The sequence below is a fragment of the Varanus komodoensis genome, unplaced genomic scaffold (assembly GCF_004798865.1).
Source record: "Varanus komodoensis strain SLA01 unplaced genomic scaffold, ASM479886v1 scaffold44_3, whole genome shotgun sequence".
In the NCBI taxonomy this organism is placed as follows: domain Eukaryota; kingdom Metazoa; phylum Chordata; class Lepidosauria; order Squamata; family Varanidae; genus Varanus; species Varanus komodoensis.
In genome coordinates, this window is record NW_025336010.1 from 4,894,521 (window position 1) to 4,921,672 (window position 27,152).

The 27,152-nt window shown below is 43.7% G+C and overlaps 1 protein-coding gene across 1 annotated transcript; it reads left to right on the forward strand.

Moving 5' to 3' along the window:
* Positions 1-1,135: 1,135 nt before the first annotated feature.
* On the forward strand, positions 1,136-26,945 carry NAPB (NSF attachment protein beta). Its single transcript, XM_044444249.1, has 11 exons — positions 1,136-1,242; positions 9,347-9,426; positions 13,764-13,880; positions 15,600-15,646; positions 15,777-15,854; positions 20,214-20,269; positions 20,733-20,817; positions 22,303-22,407; positions 24,210-24,278; positions 24,850-24,900; positions 26,509-26,945. Exons 1-11 carry the CDS (start codon positions 1,136-1,138, stop codon positions 26,611-26,613), a joined length of 900 nt encoding a protein of 299 aa, XP_044300184.1. The 3' UTR covers positions 26,614-26,945.
* Positions 26,946-27,152: the final 207 nt, after the last annotated feature.

Here is a 27,152-nt window from a genome sequence, read left to right on the forward strand (position 1 = left end):
AAGAAGGACCTTCTCAATGGTGACCCCTCCCCCGTCACTCACTCAGGTCTACCTGGTGCCAACTTTGTTACTTTTTCAGCAACAGGTTAAAGATTGTCCTCTGCTTCCAGATGTTGGATGGCATATGAAGCATTCTTGCCAGTTGTTTCTGTCAGTTCCAGTATCTCTAAGTACTTTTAGCTGTTTAAGGGACTTTTTAATGCTGAAAGTATTATATTATGGTTTTATGATCATGTATATGTAGTTTGTATTTTTATGAACTGCCCTGGGAGCTTCAGCTGTTGGACAGTATGGAAATGAAATGAAATGGACTGCAGTACAAATAATGTGTCTGCTTATTTATGAGGGAGGTTATGTCCCACCACATGGTACAATGCACTCTTTAGACAACTGTAGCATTACTCTTAAACTTGTTGTTGAAAAGGATTTGCTGCAATGACTTTAGCAGTCTTTTCTGGCCTTATGATTCTAAAGGAAATGTTAACATTCACATACCCTTACTACACTAAAAAAAGATGAATAAGAAGAATATGCTCTGGGCGACTTGTATATTTTATGTTAGTTTTCACCAGTAAAACCATGCAAACCAATAAAGGCCCACAATAGCCACCCATTTCCACTGTTTTCCAAGTATTCCTATACAAACCTCCAAAAGCAAATCGACCAGAGAGAGAAGAAAGACCTCCCTCACCATGTGGAACCCCTTCTGTACAAAACAGGCCCTCCCTGTGTTGCGTTGTGTTGTATTATGTCGCGGGTGCGGGGGGTGAAGATTATCGCTCTGCCTTTTTCCTGGGGAGCTAGTTTTCCATGCCGGGGTGCCCGCCACGTGCCCGAGCGTCCCCCGCCTCGCATCGTGGAGTCCTTCGGGAGTGGGCTCGACCCGCGCAGCTGCCCCGCGCGAGAGCGACGCCCCCCGCCCCGATGACGCGGCCGTTTCTGCCTGGGCTGCGCCCCGCTCTTTCTTACGTGCAGCGGGACCAGCCGGGGCCGCTCGAGGAAGCAGCGGGCGGTGGAGGAGGCGGGGCCGGGGCCGGAGCCGGAGCCGGAGCCGGAGCCAGAGCTGGAGGGGGACGGCCTTGTCCATCCTCAGCTTTGCCGCGCCACACCCCAAGCCGCCACCACCGCCGCAGCGATGGACGCCGCCGCTTCGGGCAACAAGGAGCGGGAGGCCGCGCAGCTGCTGGCCGAGGCCGAGAAGCGGGTCAAGTCCTCGCATTCCTTCCTCAGGGGGCTCTTCGGGTGAGCGAGCGCGGGAGAGAGCGGCAGCGACGGCTCCTTCTCCCCGGGCCTGCTGGAGCCCTCGAGGGGCACCTCGCCCTCCGCACCGCCCCGGTCCCGGTCGGGGCGCGTCCCGCGCGACCCCGCCCTGCTCTACTTGTCGTAGGGCCCAGGCGGGCCGGGCAGGCTGGGTAGGGTGGCGGGTAGCGGGAGGAGAGGAGATCGGTGTGTGCTGGGACTGAAGGTGCTTCGCTGTGCTCTGCGATAACAGAACAGATGGCAGCATCTCTCCCGCAATCACAGCTTCTGCTTGCCTCTTGTGGCGCCCAGCCGGCTTCTTGTGGCTTTTGCCTAGCCCGCTTCCACCTCGGAGGCATGCTTCCGTCCTTGAGGGGCAGAGACGTCTCCACCGACCGCTGCAGCTATCTCTGCATCAGCCTCCTTCAGACTGGCACCTTCCAGGTGTTTTGGACTACCTTTTCCATTGCCCCATGCATCCTGAGGATGGTCCAGCCCTTCTTGGAGGGTGCCAGTTTGGGTAAAGCTGCTTTGCACACCGAGAGGGGGTGGGGTGGGGTGGGGGAGAATGGTACAGGTGGGAAATGTAACAGTATTACTATTGTATACATTATCTAGAAACGCTAGAAGTCCGTGCAGGAGGTCTGTGACACTTCATTGGAAAGCTCAGATGTTTACAGGAAGAGTCTATAGGGTTGCAATATTTTGTCTGTTGTGGGAAGATGGCCTTGATTTCTTGTAGCATGCACTGACGGGGCTAGCAGGTACACACTTTGTCACAGGAGTCTAGCTGACTGGTATATCTCTGCATATATGTGGGAGGAAACCCCTTGTAAAACCTTAAATGTCAGCCTTTAAAAGTCCATGAGACTCTTCCTTTCTCTGTGTGGCAACAAAATCGCAACAACCAAGCCTGTGGGGTTAGTTTTTATTGTGTATGTCTAAGACTTAAATGCCCAAGAAGCCTTTCCTGGTCTGGTGTCTTCCATATGTTTTGGATTACAACTCCTGGGATTCCTAGCCCCTGGCTATATTGGCTGGGGCACATGGATGTTGACATTCAAAATGTATGGAAAGCACCAAAATGGGGAAGGTTGACAAAATCCTTTAGGATAGCCAGGTCTAGCTGTAAGAGAAAGTGACTTACAAATAATAAATGGATATGAATGGGCCACTTAGTTTTTACCTTTTTGCTTGCCAAGAAAATGCCACAGATCTACTGGATCTCTTGGCATTTGTACATTTCCTTTTTCTTTTCCAATTGAGAATAGCATTTTCTATATTGTGAAGCAGGCTTTGTGCCATGCAAGCCTATGTCTCAATAAATCTGTTACTCGTTAAGGTGGGAGAGGGAAATATGTGGCCCATGGGCTGTATTCAGGAGCCTCTGGCCATTTTTGTTTCCCTGCCACCAGCATTGCTCTGGTGGTGGCAAAAAGGGGAAGATTGTCCTTTAAAACAGGGCACATGAGGAGCATGTGACTTGGCAGGAAGTAGAATCATGCATCTCCCAGAATTTTGGCAGAAAATTGTGGCAGGGAAAGAGGCAGCCCCTGGTGGGTTCCAGACTGTATGTGTGTGGAATTGGTCTCTGGACTTGCAGAAATTATCCAACCCTTCATTAAAGTGTTATGAAACATTTGCTGCAACAGACTAATAGGTCACTCTCTGAAATATGCCAGGACATCTCTGTATGTGACAACTTGAAGAAGCAGGCATGTCTGCCTGGCCCTTTGGTTTCAGGGTGGCCGAAAAGAACTGTTAGGTTAGTAGGTACTGGGGCATTACCTTCTCTGTGGCTGATTCCCCCCAGCCCAATCTATGGAATACCTTCCCTAGCAAGAGATGCATGTCTCCCTCATTATCGGCCTTTAGAACCAACTTGATTCCACTGTGCATAAGGAGAACTGTTCTGTTTATTGTGCCTGTTTGGCTTACTGCTGCTCTCACTATTCAAATTATTGTTATTTTATTATTTTAAAAGCTTGCACTCTTTATTTTATTGTTATTTACTGATTGCTACCTTGGGAGGATAAGCACTCTAAAAGGCAGGATAAAAAAAGAAGTCTATTCAATGAAGTGGAAAAAACTGAAATACCTGTTCCCACTGCCATGTGCTGAACCCTGGACAGCTCAGCCTCACTTAACAGAAACTCCACAGGGAGAAGAGGAGGATGGTTGCTCTTTTTGGTTGCTCTTTCTATTCTATCCTTCCCACCCTAGTTCTCATAAGCAGCAACTGAGACAGTCTACGTGTGTCTGGACTGTATCATGTTAGACTGCTTGATTGAATGCTACTGTTTTAGAACAATGTCAAGAGCAAGAAGTCAAGGAGAAGGGTTCTTCTAAATTTCCCTCTGGATATTAGTTTTCTGCATGCAGTCTTACAGGATGTGCACTTCTTTCCATTTGAGAACTCAATTCCATTTTGGAGAAGCTTTCAGGGGCCCTATTCCAGTGGTGGGAGAGGTGGAGGTGAAAGGAACAGAGCCAAAATACTACCACATGTTACCTTAAAACTCTTCTGCTATTAACTGATTCTCAGAAAAGGCAATTCAGGCTTTTAGAATGGTGGTAGTGGTGGAACATGCTAAAGTCAGAAAACTACCAGATGGTCACAAGAAAGGGTTCAGGCCAAGGGGAAGGAGTATGGTTTCTTTTTCCATAAAAGAGCTTCCAAATACATGGGCCTGCAAGTACATCCTAAACTGGAATAGTCCATTCAGATGCTTACCACTTCAGCTATTGATTGTGAGACCTGAGGACTAGGGAGGAAATGTTTGTTTGTTTGTTTACATTTATTAAAACTTCTATATAGCCTTCAGTCAGTCACAGGTGCAGGATAAAGAAACCCACATAAAACATGTTTGTTGAAGGTCAGAAACTTTTAGCATCAGAGCTCTACTTTTCATGAGGAAAATGTTAGAGAAATTGTCTTTGGATTATCTGCTAAGTAGCTATCCTGTAACTGATTCCACTAATCTGTTAATTCAGGTGTAGATCTGATTTTGTTCTTAAAGAGATTAGGCCCTCCACTGGTGTCAAAACAGGTTTGCTAGTATGATGGAATTGATGAAAGCTTACACTTTAGGGAAAAAATGTGAATTTTATGGATAAAAGATGCCTCTGGTGTGACACTGAGAAATCTTTTTCCACATACAAAAGTTAATTCTGGCATATCTGTCAAAACTGTTATAGCCCTTACAGTAAATATACAAATTGCTAAGTAATATTAAACTCTGAATGCTGTATGGGCAGGGGAAAGGGGCATGACCCCATGAGGAACACTACTGGGGAAGGGGGCATGGCCATCTGGGGAATCTGGCCCTCAGGATGGCCAGATTTGAGCCCATAGACCTGAGTTTCAGTACCTGTCTTCTAAGATGCATTTTGGCCATGATGCATTAATTCATTTGTGGTTTTTAATTAATGTTTCTTTAAAACAATTTAAATATTTTGTCAAGAGTGGTGAAATTAAAGGCGCCAGCTTAGTTTAAAGCAGAATGCACAATGAGAATGTGTGCTAACATTCTCATTGAAATAAAAAAGAAATGCCTTTTATGTTGGCAGGGTCATGCCTAGTCATTTTAGAAACAATTGTCTAGCATAGAGGAAGTATTTTGATCCCGTACACTCAGTGATCACCTGCTCCATAATTCTTCCACTTGCACCTTGGGCACTGTCAGCAGTCCATGTGTGATGCTGCTGTCGCATCCAGGCAGTGTTGACGTAATGGACATTAGACTTTCTGTTCACATTGGCTTGTGGAGCGGGTGAGGCCCAGGTAAGTTAGAGGAATGGACAAACCGAGTCTCAGGGTTGCAGCCAGCCTTGAATGGGGTCTTTGGTATGGTCTAAGGCTCCTCTTGCTGCCCTCAAGGCTTCCTGTGCCTTCTGGATTTTATTTAATTTCTTGACCTTCATTCTGTCTTTCTTTGGGTTCAAAAGAGGGGGTTTGTGTTTTGGAAACCACACCCCACTGTTGCCTTTGTATTTGGCTTCTTGGAAGGGTTACTTTTCCTTTAGTCCCAGCTGCTTGCCTTTTGGGAAATGGTTTTTTTGTGCCTAGCTGTGCCCACCATGGAAGCCATTTTATAGAAGATTTAGTCCCCTCAGATTGCACTGGGTTTTCCCACCTGTATTTTCCCGGACTAAATCTCCCCAGCCCATCTCACAGCTTGCGGCTGTTTACTGTTCCGTGGAGAGCAGACAGGGCAAAAATCTCCAGGGTAAGTGCAGGTGAGACAGGATTGTGGCTGGTGATCCCAGTGGTGGGGCTGCTGAGTGCTGTAGCTGCAGTGGGTGGGAGCAGAAGTGCCTCTGGAGCAGCTGTTGCGTTCAGGGAGTCATTGGTGGAGTTGCCCAGAGGCATATTTTCTCCGCCATGGGAGCCACTTCCACTAGATCCAGCAGGCATCTCTTAGGTGGGAAGCTCTGGCAGCTCACAAGTGTGCTTGGGAACCTCAGGGTAGACTGCTTGAGGTATGCTTTGTGTAGGCCTGCCCTGAGAATGGCTTGGCAGTGCCAACTGGTATTCAGGATGCGGGAGTGCACTTAGGAGCAGGGAGGTGAAATCATGTGCCATCCTTCCTCAACCTGGCATGATGTAGATGTGTTAGACTATGACTCCCACCAGTCCAGCCAGAATGATGGGACTTGTAGTCCAACATGGTTGGAGTGTGCTGGGTTGGGAAGACTGGCAAATGCTGGCAGGCGTTGCACTGTTTCTGGTCTCAATTCACAGTACTGGTTTTGATTCGTAAATCTTTTTATTGTGTGGACCTTGGTTGTCTCTGCCCAAGAGATTTCCTGGCTGTCGACATTTGTAGAAGTGAGTGGGAAAGAATACAGAATGGCTTTTTCTGTGATCCTTTTCATAAAATAATCCACCTAGTACAAGCCTCCAGTTGTTTCATAACCCGAACAATGCTTCTTGTTTAGAAAAGAAAAAGAAAAAAATGGCAGAGAAGTGCTGGGTATCTTAATGCTCTGCTTCAGAGCCATGGCCATTTTATGGTAGACTTTGCTAATTTGAGCATTCATGATTATACTTTTTAAGAAGAATGTTGTGTTTTTTTTCCTAAGCCTCTTTGAGCCATTTTGGATAAGATAGCACAGGATCAATGGGATTCATCATAATAAATCCCTGCCCGTGTTTCCTCAATAGATGAACTGGAAAGCAGGAGAGGATTTTCTTTCCCCCCCTTCTGAATCAGTATAAAACTAATTTAGTTCTGTAGAATTAATTCAGCTGCTTGGGGACTGTCTCCTCTGAAATGTTTATTTTATAACCCATTTGTGTATGTAATGCGGGGGTGGACAATGGATGGAGGACCCCCATCCTGTTTGTGGCCCCTACTGCCCCTAGCTCAATGGCTATCATTGCACATTCCCAGATGGTCTTTCTTCAAGCACTGACCTGACCCACACTGGCTTCAGCGAGGTGGCCGCCTCATGCCTTTGGACCATGTCCTGGGACTCTTGGGGTTTTGCTCCAAGGCTCCAACATTTGGCTGTGTTAATTGTTCCTTCTATGAAGAGGTTGTCAACCAACTTGCACTGTTTAGGGAAGGTATATTTTACAGGTAACTGGAGAATACTATGAGGATCCATTCCTATGGTCTCTGGGATGGTGTCACAAGGATCCTAGGATCATGAGGACGTCCACCTCTGCTAATGGAGAGGGAGGTCCACCCGCTGAGGTCCTACCTGGACTGTCACTGTGGCTGCTCTGCAAACAGTGCTTCACTGGTGGTAAGGGCTGAAAGGAAGGATCCTAGGACATGCCAGAACTGGATGTGGGGAGGTTTTTGAACCATCAGATCAAAAGAATCATTCTTTTAATGTGCCTTCAGAATAGGGGATAGAAACTACGCCAAGCTTTAGAGCTGACATTGTTATTTTGATGCCCAGTGAAGCCAGTGGTTCTGTCTTTTCTGCTATGCTTTTTAACACCTACATGAAACTGCTGAGTGAGTAATCCAGAGTTTTAGATAACATCACTATACAGATGACTACCAGCTCTATTTCCCTTTTTCATGGACTTGGGTGGAACAGTAATCCGTACCTATCTATTGCAATAGATGGATGAGGACCAGTAAATTTGAGCTTAGTTCACACAAGATGAAAGCAGAGTTACTGGGTAGTTTGTCTGCCTAGGTGAGTTGTGGTCAACATGTTCTGGATGGGATTGCACACCTCCTAAAAGACCAGTTTCATAGACTGGGGGCACCCGCTGATCCATCCTTCTCACTGGAGATCCATGTGATCTCTGGCTTGGAGAGCCTTCTGTTAGCTTGGACTGGTTCACCTCCTGCATCCCTCCCTGAGCAGAGGTTGCCTTGCTACATGATCTGCAATGTGTTGTACATAATGTTCTCTTTGAAAAGGGCCTAAATAGTGGGTACAGAATAGCGGGTATAGCAGCAAAGATGCTAACTAGAACTGGGTGTTATGAACAGATTCTGCTAGTGTTTTATCATTTTCACAGGCTCCTGATCCATTTCCAAACCAAGTTTAAAGTGTTGGTTTTAATCTTTAAAGCTTTTCCTTGCATGGCAGCTGAAGACTGCGTCTTCCCACCTGGGCAGTACCCAAAGCCCTTCTCTAAATTCCCCCACCAAATGAGGTATGGTGGTTGCCAATGTCAGAAAGGCACTTTTCAACAACACCCCCCACCCCCCAATCTGTGGAATCTCTCTCCAGAGAGATCTGCCTGAAATCTGCTTTAATGTCTTCTGTTGCTCAGCAAATAGTCTTTTATTTTTTACATTTCTTCAGGACTTTTAATTTATGAGATGGTTTATACTGTTGTTGCTCTGTGGACTCCTTTACTTTATATTGTTTAATGTATTTAATGTTGTGGTGTTGTCTTCCTTTGCTCTTCTGTTATATCAGTGGTCTTTCTTTACTATTTAGCTGTGTTTGATTTTTTGTGTTTCATGGTCTTTTTATTTTAATTGTAAGTATTTAAACTTTTTTTTTTAAATCTTAGTTGCCCAAGGAACTTCTGATATTGGGTAATCTATAAATTAAGAATGCAGTCTACAGTGTGACATTGCCTACACTCCCAATCTTATTTCTATCATACATTCAGGACAGCCTTCTTGGGAAGATTGCTGTTCGTTTCCCAACATGGCTCCATTCAGACATGTCATCAAGAAGCGAGATGCGGAGCAAAGTTGTCCCGTAATCTTGGTGGTCTGGGAGATATCCTGTTGTAGGTTGGAGCCCTAAGGTAATGTGCTCCAACCTGGTGCTTTCCATATGCTTTGGACTACAATGCCCAGTATTCATTACCTGTAGCCAGGCTGTTAGGGGCTGATGTGAATTGAATTCCAAAACATCTGGAGAACAGTAAGGGGTTTTCCTGCCAAACACTGCAGGATTCAGGAAAGGCTGCTGATGCTCAGGACCATGGACAGCTCAGTGTGGTAGCTAGTTATGAAGCCAAGCCAGCAGCATATTTGACAATAGTCTGGAATTGCTAGGTAGGCTTCTTAAGCTGTGCCAACTCAGAGGAAAGCTGGTTGGTGTCCATACCCTGTTCTGAACACAGCTGTTCTCATGGGGCTGGGGAGCCATTTGCTGCCCCTGAATGTGGCATGGTATGGAGGGTAGCCCCTTCCAAGTTATAGTTATAGGACCCTGCCAAGAAGTCAGAAGAGAACAGAGCTACTTTTGGCAGAGAAGATGGAGGAATAGCCATGTCCTTGCAATCCCTTTCCACAGGTCTCTCTGGCTGGGCAAATGCTTTGAAGGCACTCTTCTAGGATGCTTCCCAAATCCATTCTTCCCATCCTTCATGTCACCTGACCCCTCCTCTGACAGTAGTGGGCTAGTGTGCCTGTGAAGCTGACCTATGAGTAAAAATCCCAAATGTCTCTGGGGCTTTTTCAGGCATTTACAGTGCAAGTCCCAGCATCCACTGCAGAGATAACAGCTAAGTACTCATGCTTGTGTAATGTGAACCACTGATATGGAATCAGGTCGGCATGTTGTTTCTTATTTTTGTGGGTCCTATCAACAGATTTTCATGCTTGATTATTTCATCAGATTAGGAAGTTCTGCAACCTCCTCATTCAGGTTTTCCTTCTCTTTTACCTAGAGGAAACACGAGAGTAGGAGAAGCATGTGAAATGTATACTAGAGCTGCAAATATGTTCAAGATTGCCAAAAACTGGAGTGGTACGTATGTACATTTCTGTCTGTTTTGTAGGAGAGGGTGGATAACTATTTGAGGATCCCTGAATGCCTTTCTTTTGTTTAATGGTTTTATCTAACATTTTATAATGTGTAGTGATCAAGTTGTAATACAGAACAATACGTATTGTACATTGTCTAAAACCAACAACAAATTGCACATTTGCAATCCTGTAATGTTCTCTTACTTGATCATTGGTTTTGGTGTCCCATAAAACTTTCTGATACCATTAGAGATTATTTGGAGTTACTCACTCAGAGTCTTTGTCCTGCATCCACACTCCTCAATTATGCACCAAAGCAATTACAGGCTGGTGTATATAGCCACGACTCTTCATTCAGTAACCCACGTCATGGTTGCTTGCCTTGAATGTTAAAATGCACTCATCTCTGTATGCTCCAGAGTCTGGAAAATGTCTTTGCTCTTTGTGGATGACTCAGTGCATCATCCCAAGATGAAATTGAGGTGACTCAAGTGTCCTTAAGAGGAGCTCTTTGCCTCACTTTCAGCTCTTGATTATATGAGTAAAGGACTGATTATTTCAGGATGAATTACTTTTAAAGAAACTCTCAGGGCAGCCTTCTCCAGCCCCAGTGAGCTGGCTGGGCTGCAGTTGACTTGGGATATAGGAACATAGAAGCAGAGCGAGTCAGAAGGGGTCTCCCGGGCCATCTAGTCTGACCTCCGGCACCAGCTGGCTCCGCTCACAACATGCCCACCATGTGTACATCCAGCCTATCTTGAACACCCGCATCGATGGGGCCTCAACGACCTCTCGTGGAAGCCCATTCCACACCCTCGGGGTCCTGACTGTCAGGAAGTGCTTCCTGGCATCCAAATGGAATCTTGGCTCCCTGAGCTTTGCTCCGCTGGAGCGCATCCTGCCTTCCTCTGCAGGGGAGAACAGGTCTCTACCCATCTCTATGTGACATCCCCTCACATACCTGTATGTCGCCAACATATCCCCTCTGAGTCTCCTCTTCTCCAGGCTGAAGAGACCCAGTTCCCTCAGTCTCGCCTCATACCTCTTCCCCTGCAAACTGGCCACCAACCTTGTGGCCCTACGCTGCACTGACTCCAACCTGGCTATATCCTTTCTGTAATGAGGGGCCCAAAACTGAGCACAATACTCCAGTTGCGGGTGCACCAGCGTCATATAGAGTGGTAGTAATACCTCTCTCGATCTAGAAGCCACACTTCTGGCTATGCAACCAAGGGTGGCGTTCGCCCTCTTGACCACCGCATCACACTGCTGACTCATGTGAAGCCTGCAGTCAACCAGCACCCCGAGGTCCCTTTCACAAGTGCTGCTCTCCAGCCATTTGTCACCTAACCTGTACTTATGACACCTATTCCTATGCCCCAAGTACAAGACCTTGCACTTATCGCATTGAATGCCATCCTGTTGTCTCCTGCCCACTTCCATAGTCTGTCCAGATCCTTTTGGATCTGGAGTACCTGCTCCTCAGTTGTGGCCACTGCTCCAGTTTTAGTGTCGTCTGCAAATTTGATCAGAAGACTGTTCACCCCTTCTTCCATGTTATTAATGAAAAGATTAAACAGGATCGGCCCCAGGATGGAGCTCTGGGGGACCCCGCTTGTCACTGGCTGCCATTCCGATGATTCCCCACTAATGGTTACCTTTTGCTTTCGGTCAGTCAACCATGCCCCAATCCACCGGACAGCGCTTTGGTGTATCCCAAAACTCCTCAGTTTCTCCACCTGGATATCATGGGGCACTTTGTCAAAGGCCTTGCTGAAATCCAGGTAAACCACATCCACTGCATCCCCTCCATCTAGCCATCGCAAAACCTTGTCATAGAATTCCACAAGGTTTGTCTGGCAGGACCTGTTTTTGTGGAAGCTGTGTTATGTGTCTGTCAGCCTCCCTTCCCTATCTAGCATCACTAGATCTCTCTCTATTATGAGCCTTTCCATTGTTTTTCCTACAATGGACGTAAAGCTAACAGGTCTGTAATTCCCCATTTCCCTTCTACTACCCTGTTTGAAAATTGGGACCACTGATGCCACCCTCCAGTCCTCTGGACCTTCACCTGTTCTCCACGAGGCCTCAAAAATGGAGACCAGCGGGTGTGAGAGAACCCCTGCCAACTCTCTCAGTACTCTTGGGTATAACCTGTCAGGGCCTGGCGCCTTTGCAATGTCCAATGCCCTGAGGGGGGTGACTCTAATCTGTGCCCCTAAGTCCCTAGCCTCATCTAATCTCCTAAAATGGGCTGCACAGTCCAGTCAGAGAGCAGCGATTTAGAGCAGTGGTGCCAACTGAGCCATCCTGTGCATGGATCAGCTAGAGAGAGCCAGAGGCATTGATGCCCAGTTCTAGCCATGGCCAGTGCTGCATTTTCACCAGCAGATCTTCAAATTCTGTCTCCAAGCTTGGACTAGGTTGCCCCTTTTCTGAAAGGAAGGCTTGCTGGATGCTTCCTTCTGGCCGCAGCCTTGCCTGCCTGCCTGCCTGCCTGCCTGCCTGGCTTATGTCAGGCACTGGTTCTGGCATGTCATTCTGCTCTCTTCCAGTGCAGGGAAGCTGACCTAGAAGTGCCCAGACCAGGTTGGAAAGTAGGTGTGCACATATGCACACCCCGCAAAATTTTTTTGGAGCAGGGAATGGGGAGGTGTGGAGAAGGCAGATCAGCTGAAGTGTAAGGTGTTGGCAGCCGGTATACACAGTTCCAAAAGTGGGACATGGAAATGATGCCCATCTACCATGCAACAGTCCAAATAGTTTTGTGAGAAGGTAGTCGGAGGGACCTTACAGGAGTAGCATCCCTCTGTGTGGAGCATGTGGAGTGTCCTCTCCTTGGAAGAAATTGTGGAGAAATCTGCAGAATGCAAGTCTGACATAAAGGTCGATGCTCTTGAATTTAACATGGGCATGCCAGTCAGTGCGCAATACTGCGGCTTGGCAGTTATCCAACACTGTCCCATTCAGACTGTAACTGTTGCTGTAGAAATTGCACCAGCTGCCTCTTTGTTTCTGGGCCAAGATTTTGTTACCAGTGTATATAAGCCCCTGAACAATTTGGGACGTGGAGATCTGAGAGTGTGCCTTGTCCCATCCCAGCCTGCCTGGACACTGAGGTCATCAGAAGAGGTATTACACCTCGGTGGCTCTCCTGGACCTGCAGTCCATTTGGAGTCCACTTGCAGTGGAGTTGTTAGTGGGCAGGCCCCCTCTTTGTGCAGCTCCCCACTTGTTGATGCCAGGCAGGTGCCAGATGTTCCTTTGTTTTCAGGAACTGCTAAATACTGTTTTATTTAAACAAGCTCTTCTTGAATGACCATCTATGATGTATTAGTGTAACCTGAGTTTAAGTGTTTTCATTTTGCATTTTGATTGTATTTTCTGTATTGTTGAATGTTCAGGAATTTATTTTTTTAAGATATAGAGTGGTTTATAACTGTTGTAAAACAAATAAAGAAGAGGCTGCTTTTAGGCAGAGCCCACCATCCTCCTGGGCTCCTGCATTCACCCCCTGCACCCTCTTCCCATGCGGTTGGGAGGAATTCAGAATTGATTGTTTCTGCTTTTAATTAACCTGGCTTATTTTATCTGGACAGGGGGCCATGATTTACCTCTAACTTCAGTTAGCTTCAACAATCTGACTTAAAAATTCATGATTTGAAGTTGCCTTTTATGAAATTTAACCATACTTAGTGTTGAACTGAGATGCCTTGTTTAGACAAAACAACAAGGTAGGGTTAATTAAAAGCTCAAGGTTCCTCCTTCCAAACCCAGGCAGTATGTATTAGCTAGAGCAGTAATGTCATTTTAAGTGATTTCCGGGTGACAGTGAAAAGTATTTTTCCATGGAGCATGTTGGAACATCATCACTTTTATAATTACTAATATGGAGAGCATTTAAATGACAAATCCAGAATGAATAAAATGTGAAAAACCAATTTATGCTCTACGTTGGGAATATCTGTGGCTTTCAAATTTAGAGCAAAAATAGCTTTGCCAGTGAACGCCTGAAAGTGTGTGGTGTAGTGGTTAAGAGCATGGGACTGGGACTCAGACGATCTGGGTCCGAGTCCCCGCTCAGCCATGGAGCCAACTGGGTGACTTTGGGCCAGTCATAGACTCACAGGGCTGTTGTTGTGGGGATAAGATGGAGGAGGAGAATGATGTAAGCTGCCTTGAGCCCTTTGTAGGAAAAAGGCAGGCTATAAATAAATACATAAGTACAAAGTGAGACATCTGGAGTGTATGGGAAAGTTTCCTGTCATTTTGTCATCCAAGTGGTTGCTTATAACTTTGCACTGTAGACTGAAATGTTGTGACTTATTTTTTTTCCAGCGGCAGGGAATGCATTTTGTCAGGCGGCCAAGCTTCACATGCAGCTACAGAGTAAACATGATTCTGCAACCTGTTTTGTAGATGCAGGGAATGCTTACAAAAAGGCTGATCCACAAGGTATGATGCATTATGCATAGTGTGGCTATCTAAACAGGTTCCTGTTGTTAAGAAAGGCACATGGGTAGCATATTCTCTTCTAAGTGTCCGTACAAACAATTGCATGACTGAGATTTTTATAAAACAAGGCAACTCCAAGGAAGTCAAAATTTTGCAAGAAGAATGTGTTGATTTGGATCAATCCTGAAAGTTCCTTGAAGAATCTTGGAATAATTGTAGGATTGGGGCCAATTCACATAGTTGCTTATGTTGGCAATGGTGGGATATGAATGCATCTGACAAATGCTATGTTTAAAATGTTAACTGTATGTGGATCTTGCTAATATGAACAATGAAGCACAGATCCTTCCAAGTTATCCTGCCTTCCCTTGAAGAATAATGAAAAATAATACTTTACCTGCAGTATGGCTAAGAAAAAGAAAATCAATGTGAATGTTTTTTTTCTTAAATTGAACCCTGCTAAATAAAGTACATCTAAGTAGCGTGTTAATGGAAAATTGTGTCAATTTAAACAAAATTGAACTGCATGAATTGAAGCTAAACACATCCTTTTAAGACAATTTGGCTCATCTTTGTTTGAAGACCTTTTTATCTATTTGATAGAAGTGAAGGTGCAAGTGTATGGATTTGGTGCCATTGAATGTAAAATTGCTACTCAATTATTATGATAGGCCATTTGGTTCCTTCTAGATGTTTTGGTCTGCAACTCCCATCACCTGCAGCCATTGGTCATGATGGTTGGGGCTGATGGGAGTTGTGGTCCAAAATGTAATGAAAACGGGCTTTGTATGATGGCCCCATTTGCAGGGGCTGCCTGCCCCTTATTTGGAATGGATCGATCACACGAGTAATGTATACTTGTGTGGATGCACTGTCAGGTATTCTAAATGCAGGTCATGGCTCATGTTAGAAGTGCACTGGGTAGGGATGCACAAGCCTTAGGCTCGCCCCCACAGCCCACTGTGCATATATTCAGTACACTAACTTTTGTGTGAATGGGCTAATTATGTGCAGAAATGCTCTCCTGCAAATTGTGTGAGTGCTGGAACACCAATGTGAAAATCCTTCATGTGTCTGCATTCACTGCAGTGGAGGTAGCCAGTCCCTTTGTCTTTGCCAAGCAGTCCCCTTCCTTGAAGTATATGGAAAAGAAGCGAGTATTTGCAAGATGTCATAACATTTATTATCATAAGGGATTACTGGATAGCAACAATAGTATCTTATTGGAGTGGCCAGAAGGTGAACCTGGATCCTCTTGAAGATCTCTGGGTGATTGGCAATAGACTGGCAAGGATTTTTTACTCCAATTGCATCAACAAATTGACTCCCACTCCTCTCCTGTCTGCCTTAAATTATAGTACTGAAGTGAAGCAAGCCTGGAGTAACCAGGAATGGTTATTTTTTTAATGTACAAGAATGGTGGGCTCCATTCACTTCTGGTACTCAAACAACCACTTAACACCCAGAATTCTTTTCATTCTTTTGTACCTGGTTTGAGTTGGTGCTCTAATCGAGAAGCAAAATCCATCTTCTAAACTTGATGTCTGCCTATCCTATGTTAGAGGGTATCCAATCCTATATTGGAGCTGATCTGAACAGAAAAATAATTGAGAATGTGTTGATAAGAGCAACCTAGTTCCTTGTACAGCTGGAATGATAATGTTTGGATGACTGAGCTGATTTTATTCATTATTTCCTCCCCAAATGCATACAATACAGAGGCTATCAACTGCTTAAATGCTGCCATCGATATTTACACAGACATGGTAAGCTAGGTTGGGATTCCAGTTTGTGACCTGGCAGATTGGTGTTTGTTCTTTGAGTCAACTGTCTTTGTGTTTGTTGTTTGCACTGAGCTGAAAAGAAAATGCTTGAGTCCAAGTCTTCTCTTCCCAGGGCCGATTTACTATTGCTGCCAAGCATCACATTACTATTGCCGAGATCTATGAGTCCGAGCTAGTAGACATTGAAAAGGTAAGTGATTTTTCGGTGGTTTGAGCCCTTTCTGTATGTGACAAAGAATTAGCTGAAGGGGCACACTTTCCTATGGCCCCATTGAACATGATAGAGCTTACTTCAGAGCATGCACACTTAGTCCCAGTTTGTATATAACGGCATGTGCTGGGTATGTGCCATTACCATTTGGAATATGTAGCCTGATCTGAGCTTGCTTTGAGATGTCATGGATTAAGCAACCTACAGTTGGTTTCTAGTTAATTCTGGATTGCTTAACCCATGCTTAATCCAAGATGTCTGTGTTCAGATGTTATAGTGAGCAAGCCAGTTGGGAGTTGCATATTCAAACTGCAAATTCAACATGTCCTGTGGCAAATCTTGGTTTCATTAACCGATGATTTGCCACCTTTATGTATTTATGTATTCATTTATTTAGAAAATTTCTTTGCCGCCCCATTTTCCGAAGCCTCGGGGCGGCTCACAAAACATTAAAATATAATACATTAAAAATATAAAACGAATTAACAATATAAAGTGTATGATTCTATGATTATTGCTGTCAACTGCCTAGAGAGCTTTGGCTATGGGCAGTATAAAATGTAATAATAATAGTAATAATAGTAATAATAATAGTAATAATAATAATAATAATAAAAAATAAGTCGAGTGGGGCCATTGGATAACACCGCAAAGTTTCCAGGGCCAGCCCAAGCCATTTTGTTGATTGAGACAAAGATGGTGCCCTTCTTCCCATTCCATGCACAGAAGCTGACTGGACCACCAGCAGCATCTTATTTCTGCTGATGTTCCAGTCAGTGTCATTTGCTGAATCTGGAGGGCAGTGGGCGGACAGATTTGTGTCGTGTTCTGATCAGACCACTGCATGCTGCTTCCCAGCTGCCCCTGCCTGGGGCAGTTGTGTCAGTCCACCTAATGCTTGACTGCATTTTCTTCCTTTGAGGTTGAAGTACTGGAAAGGGCACCAGTTTGGGGAAGGCTGGTGCATTGGACTTGTGCATATGCAAGACAAATAAGTCACACAGAATAAGACCTAGTTTCACCTTTTCAAAATAATGCCTGGGGGCAGGGAAGAGAAGTATTATTATTATTATTATTATTATTATTATTATTATTATTATTATAACATTTCTATGCCGCCCCTTGCCGAAACCTCGGGGCGGCTTACAACATGATAAAATACATTGAAATACAATAGTACATAATAAATTACCATTAAATATAAAAATACAAAAAATACATTGATTTACAAATATAAAATTAAAATTATCAGTATAAAATAAAAATATAGGGGGAGAAAGAGAAGGAAGAAGAAGTTGCCCTGGCCAGATCATATGTTTTAACAATTGAAATGATGTTTAAATAAAAAGGTCTTTACCTGGCGCCGAAAAACCAGTTGATGGTTTTGGTTGGACAGGAGTCACTTTGAAGAAAGGCAATATAAGTACAGTGGTACCTTGGTTCACGAACTTGGTCCATTCCAGGACTCTGGTCATGACCCAAATTGGTCATGAGCCAAGTTAAATGTCCCCATAAGGTACAATGTAAATAACGTTAATCCGTTCTGTAACTATTTTTTTTTAAATCAGAAAAATGTAAAGCAAAGTGACAAAGAACAAGAAAGATCATGGCCATCTCCCCCACCCCCACCACCCTGAGCACAAGCACAGCCATCTCTCCCCACCAGCACAACCGCGATTGCACCCCTCATCCCTGCACACACCCCTCATTCCGGCATGTGGGGGGGAGACGGGCGCAATCACGGGCGTGCTGCGGGGGAGAGACAGGTGTGAACATGGGCACACTGGGGAGGAGGAGAGACAGGCGCGATCGTATTGGGGATGGGGGGAGATGGCTGAGATCATGGTTGCGCTCCTGCAGGAAAGACGGATGCAATCACGGGTGCACTCATGCAGGAAAGATGGGCGCAATCTCAGCCATCCCACCCCCCCGTCCCCAGCATGATCACGGGCATCTCCCCACTCAGGGTAGGGGGGAGATGGCCACAATTGCAATCGCCACCCAATGTGGAGTTCACGACCTGAGTCAAAATTTTTATGAATTTTTTTAAACAAATTTTATTATTTTCTCCAAAACTAAAAACAACAGTTATTCAGGACATCGGATATACTGGGTCGACATCACGCTCTTTTTTTTTTTTTTTTTACATTTAAGAACTATATTGAATTCTACACATAATTCCATTTCTCTAACCAATGATAAAAAATATTCCAAGTTTGAGAAAAGTACATATCTTCCTTCTCCTTCAAAGACAAAATCAATCTGTCCATCTCCGTGCAGTCCAAGATCTTTTTTAGAATCAACTCTTCATTAGGTGGCTCTTCGCTTCTCCAATGTTGAGCAAATGCAATCCTCGCCACAGTAGTTATATGTAATAGTCAAATATATAGCTTGTTTATCAAGATTATCAGGAACAATACCTAACAGAAAGACTTCAGGTTTAAATGTTAACAGTTTATGCAGCATTTCCTCAAGCCACTTATGTATTTTAACCCAATATTTTTTTGCCTTAACACATGTCCACCACAAATGATAAAAAGTACCAGGTTTGTGTTTACATTTCCAACATCCATTCGACATATTTGGAAACATTTTTGCTAATCTATTTGGTGATAGATACCATCTATAAAACATTTTATAAAGGTTTTCTTTATATGAAGATGCTAGAGTTATCTTAATATTTCTTTCCCACAGCTTTTGCCATTTCTGTAACTCAATATTATATCCAAAGTTTTGTGTCCATGTTATCATAGTCTCTTTAACTTGTTCATCTACCATTTTCCTGTCTAAAAGAAAGTTATACAACCTTTTAATCATTTTTTCATCTGATTTTAAAATCATTTGATCAAATGCTATTAGTTCCTTATAAAAACCATACATTCTATAATCTTTAGTATATCTCGATTGTATTTGAATCTTATGCCACCAAGAGAGATCAATGCCATGTTCCTGTAATTCTTGATTCGGCTTCAGTTTTCCGTCATTATATAAAATATCCTCATATCTCACAATCTTATTAAAATTCAAAGCATTTGGGTACTTAAGAGCTTCCACAGGGGAGAGCCATCTCGGCAACTTAGTATAGAGTTTAGTCTTTAGCTTCTCCCAAACTGACACCAATGAGTTTCTAACATAATGACTTAAAAAGTAACTTTGTGTCTTACATTTCTCATACCACAAAAATTTTTATGAAATTTTTGTTCACGACCTGATTTGGTTGTGAACTGAGGCATTCGTGAGCCAAGGTACCACTGTATGTTCCAAGAGCAACTACCAGAGGTAGAGGTGCTGTGATACTGACTTTTTACTTTTCTTTTCCCCCAGGCCTTTTCTTAGTGTGGAATTTGCTTTCTTCTCATTGCTGCACACTGAATTGATGCTTCTCACTACAATATCCACCATGTCTAAATCTCTTTTGGGATTCATTGCCATGAATTCAGACTTAATAATTGCATGTGTGCACAACCTTTGCCAGATGAGAAAGCCATGGCGGTGCAAAAGCTAGTCCTAAAGGAACCAGTTTTATGAGGTGTTAAATGCATATTATAAATTAAGGAATGCCATTCAGCTCAGTGGGACTTATTTCTCAGAGAAGTGGCTAAAGAACTGTAGCAGTCAATATGCCTGGGATTTTACTGAAAGGAAGCCGTTGAGTTTAACTTCTGAACAGATGTGTATAGGATTGTGCTATAAGACTGCTGTGTTCAGTTGTCTGCTTATTTATTGAAAACAGAAGTTTGCTCTAATTCGGGGTGCGCTTATTCCACAGATTTTTAGAATTGAGGGAGGAAGAATTACTGTCTGAGGCAGGCTGTACGTGAAGTGCATCTGCTTTAGAATGAAAACATTGGGAAAGAAAAGGGCACTACTGACACCCACTGATGGAATGTGCAGAGGGCAATTTTTGGCAGTCCCCCCGTAGCTCATTCTGTGTCCTAACGATGACCTTAGACAACTGGAGGACCCTCCAGAATAGCATGGGAGGTGAGAAAGGGGGAGGAAATTGGCAAATTTGCCTCCCAGCTTCTTGTAATGGGACTCTCAGTCAGATCAAAATTCTTCTGTGAATTAAAGGGTCTATTTGGGTTCAGAGTATTAGTTTATAGAATGAATGGTATGTGTGCCCAATAAAATGTAATGAATAAAATGGATATACATAATATTCATGCAAGAAAATTACATGTGAAAAGTTTAGCTTAAATGATGGGAATCTTGCACTTTCTATTTAGCTGTGGAAGCTGACAAATTGTAAACTTAATCTGCGCAGTCTGTCCCCAAAATGCTCATTCTGAAAATGTTCATGTTGAAAGAGAAATGATTCAATTTCTTCCTCTTTAGGCCATTGCCCATTATGAACAAGCTGCAGATTATTACAAAGGGGAAGAATCCAACAGGCAAGTTTTCATTAAAGAGCTGATTTCTGGATGTTGAAAGTATGAATCAAAGTATGAAAGTATGAATCACTTTTTCCATGAAAAAGTGGAATTCTTTTTTTTCCCCTTTGCTCATCATGAAATAGAATTTCCTCTTTCCCTCTTGTAAGGAGTAATAGAATGCCCAAATCCTACATTAATGTTGGGTTGGCATTTCACTTGTCTATCTGTCAGTTTCTATACCAGAAGGAAGGGCACATGCATAAGATAGCTGAAAATGGCCTAAATGTAGCATGTAAATAAAAATATATGGAGATGGCCAAATGCCAGCATTCCATCTGTTTGCATGTCAATAGAGTGATGATTTCTTGGGTAGCTTAGGTTCTTTCCAAGGAATCCTGCCATGCATTGGTACACTTTTATTTTTTTTAAACAAGAACCTCTGTTCCTGTGTTATTCAACTAATTATACCTTTTGTTTCTAGTTCCGCTAACAAATGTTTGCTGAAAGTAGCTGGATATGCTGCTCAGTTAGAGCAATATCCAAAGGCGATTGAAATCTTTGAGCAGGTAAGTGCACAACATCCTGGTTTACTTCTGTAAGCAACACATGTACAGACATGTCAAATTATCCACATGTAGCCAGATCAGCACCGCCCATTGAAGAGGGAGGCATCAGCAGTCTCTGGGGTATCCTTTGGTTTCCAGGTATATTAAAAAGTTGTTAGAGTACCCCCTTCCTTCCCAATAGGGACTCAGCTGGATGGGTGGCCACTGAATACCTCCTAACTCTTGGTGTAACCTTCCCTGTCTGCCATGGAAACTGGATCAGAGGGGCAGCCTAGAAAATGAGTTACCCTGAATTGATTTAGGGCATGTAGAAGAGATGAGCTGCTGGAAGGGTGAAAAGGACCCTCATGCTGGGCTGGTTCTGCTGCCACCTGTGCTCTGAGTGGATTTCTCTGATTACCCTTGCTGGCATGGCTTTTCGTCTTGTTCAAACTCAGGTGGCATGGCTTGTTTGGGGTGGGCAGTAACCCTCAAGTCAACCAACAACAGCTTAAGTAGCATGAAACAGCAAGGGTAATAGGGAAATCTCACTAGCATGTGACAACATCTCCTGGCCAGTTCACAGGTATATCTAAGCCCCCCTGCAAAGCTTAGCAGAATGTGCTAGCCACCATTTTGCATATGCAAGCAGTGGGCAGCTTGTTTGGTTTTAAGGTTATTTGAGGTTGCATGCCCCCTCAAACAACCTGCAATGTAGGGTTTGCATGACACAGCAAACCACAGCAGTTAGAGATGCCCTTAGGAACCCAGTATGACACAACAGCACCTTCAGCTAAATGAATCCACAGAGAGCTGTCAGGTCATGCAGTCAGGGAACTGACTTGAGCATCAAGAGTTGGACTTTTTGGGCTTTTTCTTAAGAGTAGAAGCTTCTGTAAATCTCTCCCTGCTCCACCCTTGGACAGACGAGTAAGAGCACTCCATATTGCACTGTAGATCCCAATCATTAAGGGTCATATTGGTTTACAAACTGGCAGCGAAATTCTCTCTCTAACTTTCCCCAGAGTCAGGCAGTGGAAAAGAGCGTATGAACAGTTTTGCTGACAGATGTGGACCAAGTCTTCTGCTGCTACTAAATATCTGTCAGTTTCTACATCTTTCCACCACTAGGATCTCTGACCTGATTTTCAGACACTTTTAGATCAGGCTCAATATTTAGTCAAGACCTAACTATTGATTTTGATTGCATTATTTGGCCAAGCAAGGCTGTGAAGGAGACTCAGGATATGAGTAAATAGGGTTCTATTGGTGGTAGTAAAATAAGTTATAAAAATGAAATCATATTTTAAGAACAAAGAAATAGTGGAGACATTAATGGCAAAAATGAGGGTTCAAAGGTTTGAATGGCAGGTCTTTTCTTACTGAAATGCTTGAGTTTCAAATACCAGGATGGAAAAGCACCAGGAAACAACTGGAATAATACTGTACTTTGCATTCTGCTTTTCACTGTCTTTATCAGACTGTGTGTAATTTTTCTCTCCTTAGGTTGGAACAAGTACTATGGATAATCCATTGCTCAAGCACAGTGCAAAGGATTATTTCTTTAAGGCAGCCCTGTGCCACTTCATAGTTGATGAACTGAATGCCAAGGTTAGTGCAAGCCACAGTGCACAGTAGTTGGTCAGTACACCCTAGTTTGCATGGGATTTGAAGAATACACAAAACCTGTTCAGGAATATTACAGCACTGATACCATCTGTTCTTACAGAAAACAAATTATCTCCATATGAGTCCCGCCTCCCAAACCAGAATACTCTTTCTGTGCTTGCCTGTGTTTTCATGAAGCTATAGAGCAATGAAAAATATCCTATCTAGCCATCTGCTTTGCGTGTTCTTCGGAGCTGATCACAGTTATGTGCGGCTAACGCAAGGGTGTGGAACCTCTTTCACCTTGAGGGCTGCGTGAGTGCAGGCACACCCCCACCTTAAAAGTCCGCTTTAAGCCTGACCAGTGGCTGTTGTTGTGTCACATGCTTATTTTAGTTGGCATTTTTCATGTTTACAAGAGTAGGCAGGAGGCAATTTGTGCCTGCTTAAAAAATAATCCAGCCAGAAGGAACAGAAGATTTTTTCACACCTCTTATATTTTATTCGTTATAATTTTGTCTCATTTCCCAGTCAGAAAAGTCCACAGAACATGTCTATGCAAGTGAGCGCAGAAAGTTGCTATCTTTACAAAGGATTTTGCAAACCAAAACTTGATATAAAACAGTTTATTTAGACCAATGCAGACAGGTTTTCCATCTCATCCAGGATTGTGTACTCTGACAGGCAGCAGTGGTCAGGGTCTCCAACCAAGCCCTTTCCCATGACTTGTGTCCATGTGGTCCTTTTAAGTGGCGATGCTGAGGGTTGAAACTGGGACCTTCTGCATGCAAAGTAGGGTTCTATCATAAGTTATTTAGGACATCCCCCAAGTGGTCCATTTGCTCATATGACCTGAGGGCACAACAATGGGAATTTTCAGATCCAAAAAAACTGGGGTCAGACAATACAACAACCCACACTCCAGCTTTGAATATGGGTTGTTGCTGAACAGTGGGCTTTTGTGTTACCTGAACACAGCTGTGCCATGAACAACCCATGAAGAGACTTCCAGTTTGTTGTTAGGTTGTGAACTGTGGGTTATTTATCGTGGTTTATTATCTTGGCTAGGTTTAGACAACATGAGAACCCACATTTCAGCAACCACTCATGATAGAATGGTAACCCACCCTCAATCCTTGAGTTTGGGATGTTGTCTTGTCTGAACCCAGGCAAAGTCTCTTCACATAGAAGATTTACCGATGAAAAGGTCTGCCATATTTGCAACGTTTGTAGCCTGGAGGTCAAATTCTCAGTCAATGACAGGTTGAGGTGCCTCTTTACCATACAGGCAGCCCTGAGTTACTAATGTCTGAGTCACAAAAAACTTGTACTTGCCAACAAACTGCCATAAAGCCTATTATTTTTTTAAAATTACTGCAGAAAATTGTAATCACCATAGAGAGAGTGGAAGCAAAAGTGGGGAGAGAGAGAGAATCCTCCGAAGCATGCCTTCCTGGCTTGCCCATCTGGAGAGGGAAATCTCTCTGGTATTTCTTTACTGCAAAGAGGAGGTGCTGGTGAGTTTGCAGGGGGGCTAGAGTTATTCATGGTTTTTGCACTTTCACAAGGGTCCTGTACTCCTAACCCCCGCCGACTCTATGTGATCTGACTGACTTACACATTTGACTTGCAGACACATTCCCATTTTGTCAGGGATGGAATTCATTTGTAACCCAAGAACTGCCTGTAATTTGTTTTTGCTGGCATGTTGTTACTATAGCTGCAGTTTTCCAAAGAAATGTTTTTGATCAGATAGCATCTGCTTGCTTAAATAGTAAATTTTAAAGTTGCTGCTCTCTTTCCAGCTTGCTCTTGAGAAATATGAAGAAATGTTCCCAGCATTCACAGATTCAAGGGAGTGTAAGCTCTTGAAAGTAAGTGGAACTTCATGCTTTCATGCGCAAAATTTAGAAATTCTTGCCACACATCCTCTTGTGATATTCTAATAAGGATCTGTCAAAGGGCTGCAGCCTCTACTCCTGATTGCAAGGAACACGGCTGGCCCCGCAGTGTTTGTAGGCTTCAGTGGCTGGGCTGCTTCTCGGTCCAGTCTTTCCCTTGGTGTCCGACTGCCTTCCTCTTCCATCCACCTGGAGCTGCTTCTTGCAATTTCAGCGGAGCGTGGAGTGCCCTCCTTTACTGACCTCACGTTCCAGCATCCTTGCCCATCTGAGGTCACTGTCCGTGGTAAAGAATGGTTTTTGTAGGCCAGGATAGCTGGAACAAATAGCTTTCTATATTGCAGAAGGATATGGTTGCAGAAGGATTACATTTGCTCTCAAATAGCCCATGCTCATTTTATTTATTTTTTTCTTGTTTCAAGTAGCAAAAGGCCCTTTTCAGTTTCATAGGACACAGAAAAAAAAACTTAACACGCCCATCCTCCTTGGGAACAATAGGAAATTGGTTATTTCTGCTGATTAACTCTTTGTGTCATTCTGTTAGAAATTATTGGAGGCTCATGAGGAGCAAAACTGTGAAGCATACACTGAAGCGGTAGGTAAACCTCTGTTTTACTTCTGTAGATTGTATTGGTCTAGATTCTTTCTCAGATCACTTTCCAGATCCATCAGCAATTTATTTGTATGTGTTTGTGGGGAGGGGTTACTTTGCTTTAATTCTATTTTAAACATGAGGTTTATATATTATGTTCTATTGTGTTATTATGTTGTAAGGTTTGCTGTGTGGTTTTGTGAACTGCCCAGAGAGCTTTGGCTATTGGGCAGTATGACAATTTAATAAAAATACCTGATAATACAGCCAGCATAATTGGCATACATTTGAGTCAGATCCAAATTAACAGCCCAAGCTGGTCCTTATCTAATCAGAAGTAAATCCCATTAGATTCAGTAACAGTTACTGCTGATAAATGGTTATGGAATTGAAGTCACAGGGACTGAAGGGCAGTTGTGACTGCTTTGCCCTGCTGATCTCAATGGGACCTGTTATTCTGGGATCTGATCTGCCCAGTGTTACCTATTTAATAGCATGAATTGTTGCTGCTGCTGGGCTGGTGTGCCAAGCAGCTCCTGTGCAGCACCCCTATTGGGCAAGGTCTGTTTGAGACGTGCAGGTCACATACGGGCTAGTGCATCTCCTTGCCAGGGGCAATTGTCTTTGCACAGATACAGTCTTTTATGGGATGATATATTCTTTCCTAGCCTCCTCTTATTTTACTTACTTATTTCATTTCTGTACTGCTCAATTGCCAAAGCTCTCTGGGCAGTTCACAAAGCTCATTTAAAAAAAAGATGCATTGTATTAAAAACCTAAGACATCAGTATAAGTTCACAATACAAAATTTAAAACCTCATATTAAACAGGTGTGTGTGTGTGAGAGAGAGAGAGGGAGAGAGAAAGAGAGAGAGAGAGATTTAAAGAAGAGAAGAAAAAAGTGGGGAGATGTGCAAGTTTCAGAGGAAGGTTAGCTTGTACATTTTTTTTGCATTCTGTGGGCAACAGCGAGGAATAAGATCTCTTTCAGATCATGTGGAAGATTGCAGAGAACAATTTTCTCTGTGAGAAATTGCACAATTACCCTTCCACGGGGAAGCAGCCTTGTAAATAAGCCCACAAAGATGACTAGCCTGTCAAAATATTTACTAGCCTAGTGTGGCACAGAGCACTGTGGCGGCCCATGTGTTTTCTGTGCCAGGCAGAGAAGTACACACCACCAGACTTTGCATGGGTTTCCTGGTCGCTGCCAAGCAAATGCTTAAAGACTTGCAGAGAAGCGTGTTTCAGGTGTGCTTTCTATTTTCCTTGACCCTTAGATTTTCCAAAGCTGTTCTTAGGGGTGGGTAGCTAGAGGCATGGAGGCTCCAGAAAAATTAGGGAAAATTTCCAAATTTCACTAACATCTCTGGGGAAAACATTTTTTATATCCCATTTCTTTTGGTGGTTTTCTCCACTTTTCCAGGAATATGTCATCTAGCAGCAGGAAGAGTTGGTTTCCATTCTCTGTCTCTGATTTTGTTGCAGCTTAGAGATCACAGGAGTGTTAATCTTATTTTCCTTGTAGGTTGTTTAAATTTAATAGATGAAAGTAAAATAAAAATGCTGCAGTTATACTTTATTTCCTAACCTGTTCAAACCTATGGCTAGGTTAAAGAATTTGATTCAATATCCCGCTTGGACCAATGGCTGACAACCATGTTGCTTCGCATCAAAAAATCCATTCAGGGAGAGAACGACGGGGACCTGAAGTGACCGATCAGTGCAATTTGTGGCATTGTAACTTGTCTTTTGGAGTCCTCTGTGTTGTGGGCAAGGGCCTTTATGGGATAATTGATCAATGCTTCTAGCTTGACTGATTGGTGTCCTGTTGCGTGTCCTGTTGTGGCTCATTTGGTGTAATTATGGACATGAATTTGTATATTTACAAACCTTACTGTTGGCTTTCATTCCCAAATGCTGTTAGGTGCATCCCTATACCTCGCACACATTTCCCCAGAACTAAGCCTCACCAAGTTCAGTGGGGTGCTCTGCAGCATATTTGTGCACAGGGTTGCAGCCTGTACAGGCTGACTTCAAAGTGAGTCCCGCTGTGAGTTGCGCTTCCTTCCTCACACCTGTGCTTTGCACTGCCTTGGTCTTAGGGACCTCGCCAGTTGACCTGAAAGGGTGTGCTCATAATGCCAGGCTCTCCACCTCCCACCACGGGTGTGGTGTCTCGGAATCAACACAAGTCACCTACAGTGCATTATGGTTCCTCGAAGGTACTTATGACATTCATATATGCATAGCAG

Bases quoted from the DNA above. Each gene is read 5' to 3' on its own strand.
- NAPB (XM_044444249.1), top strand. From the start codon at position 1,136: ATGGACGCCGCCGCTTCGGGCAACAAGGAGCGGGAGGCCGCGCAGCTG. The intron at 1,243-9,346 runs GTGAGCGAGCGC...TCTTTTACCTAG, and splicing joins TTCCTCAGGGGGCTCTTCGG to AGGAAACACGAGAGTAGGAG. The intron at 9,427-13,763 runs GTACGTATGTAC...TTTTTTTTCCAG, and splicing joins GATTGCCAAAAACTGGAGTG to CGGCAGGGAATGCATTTTGT.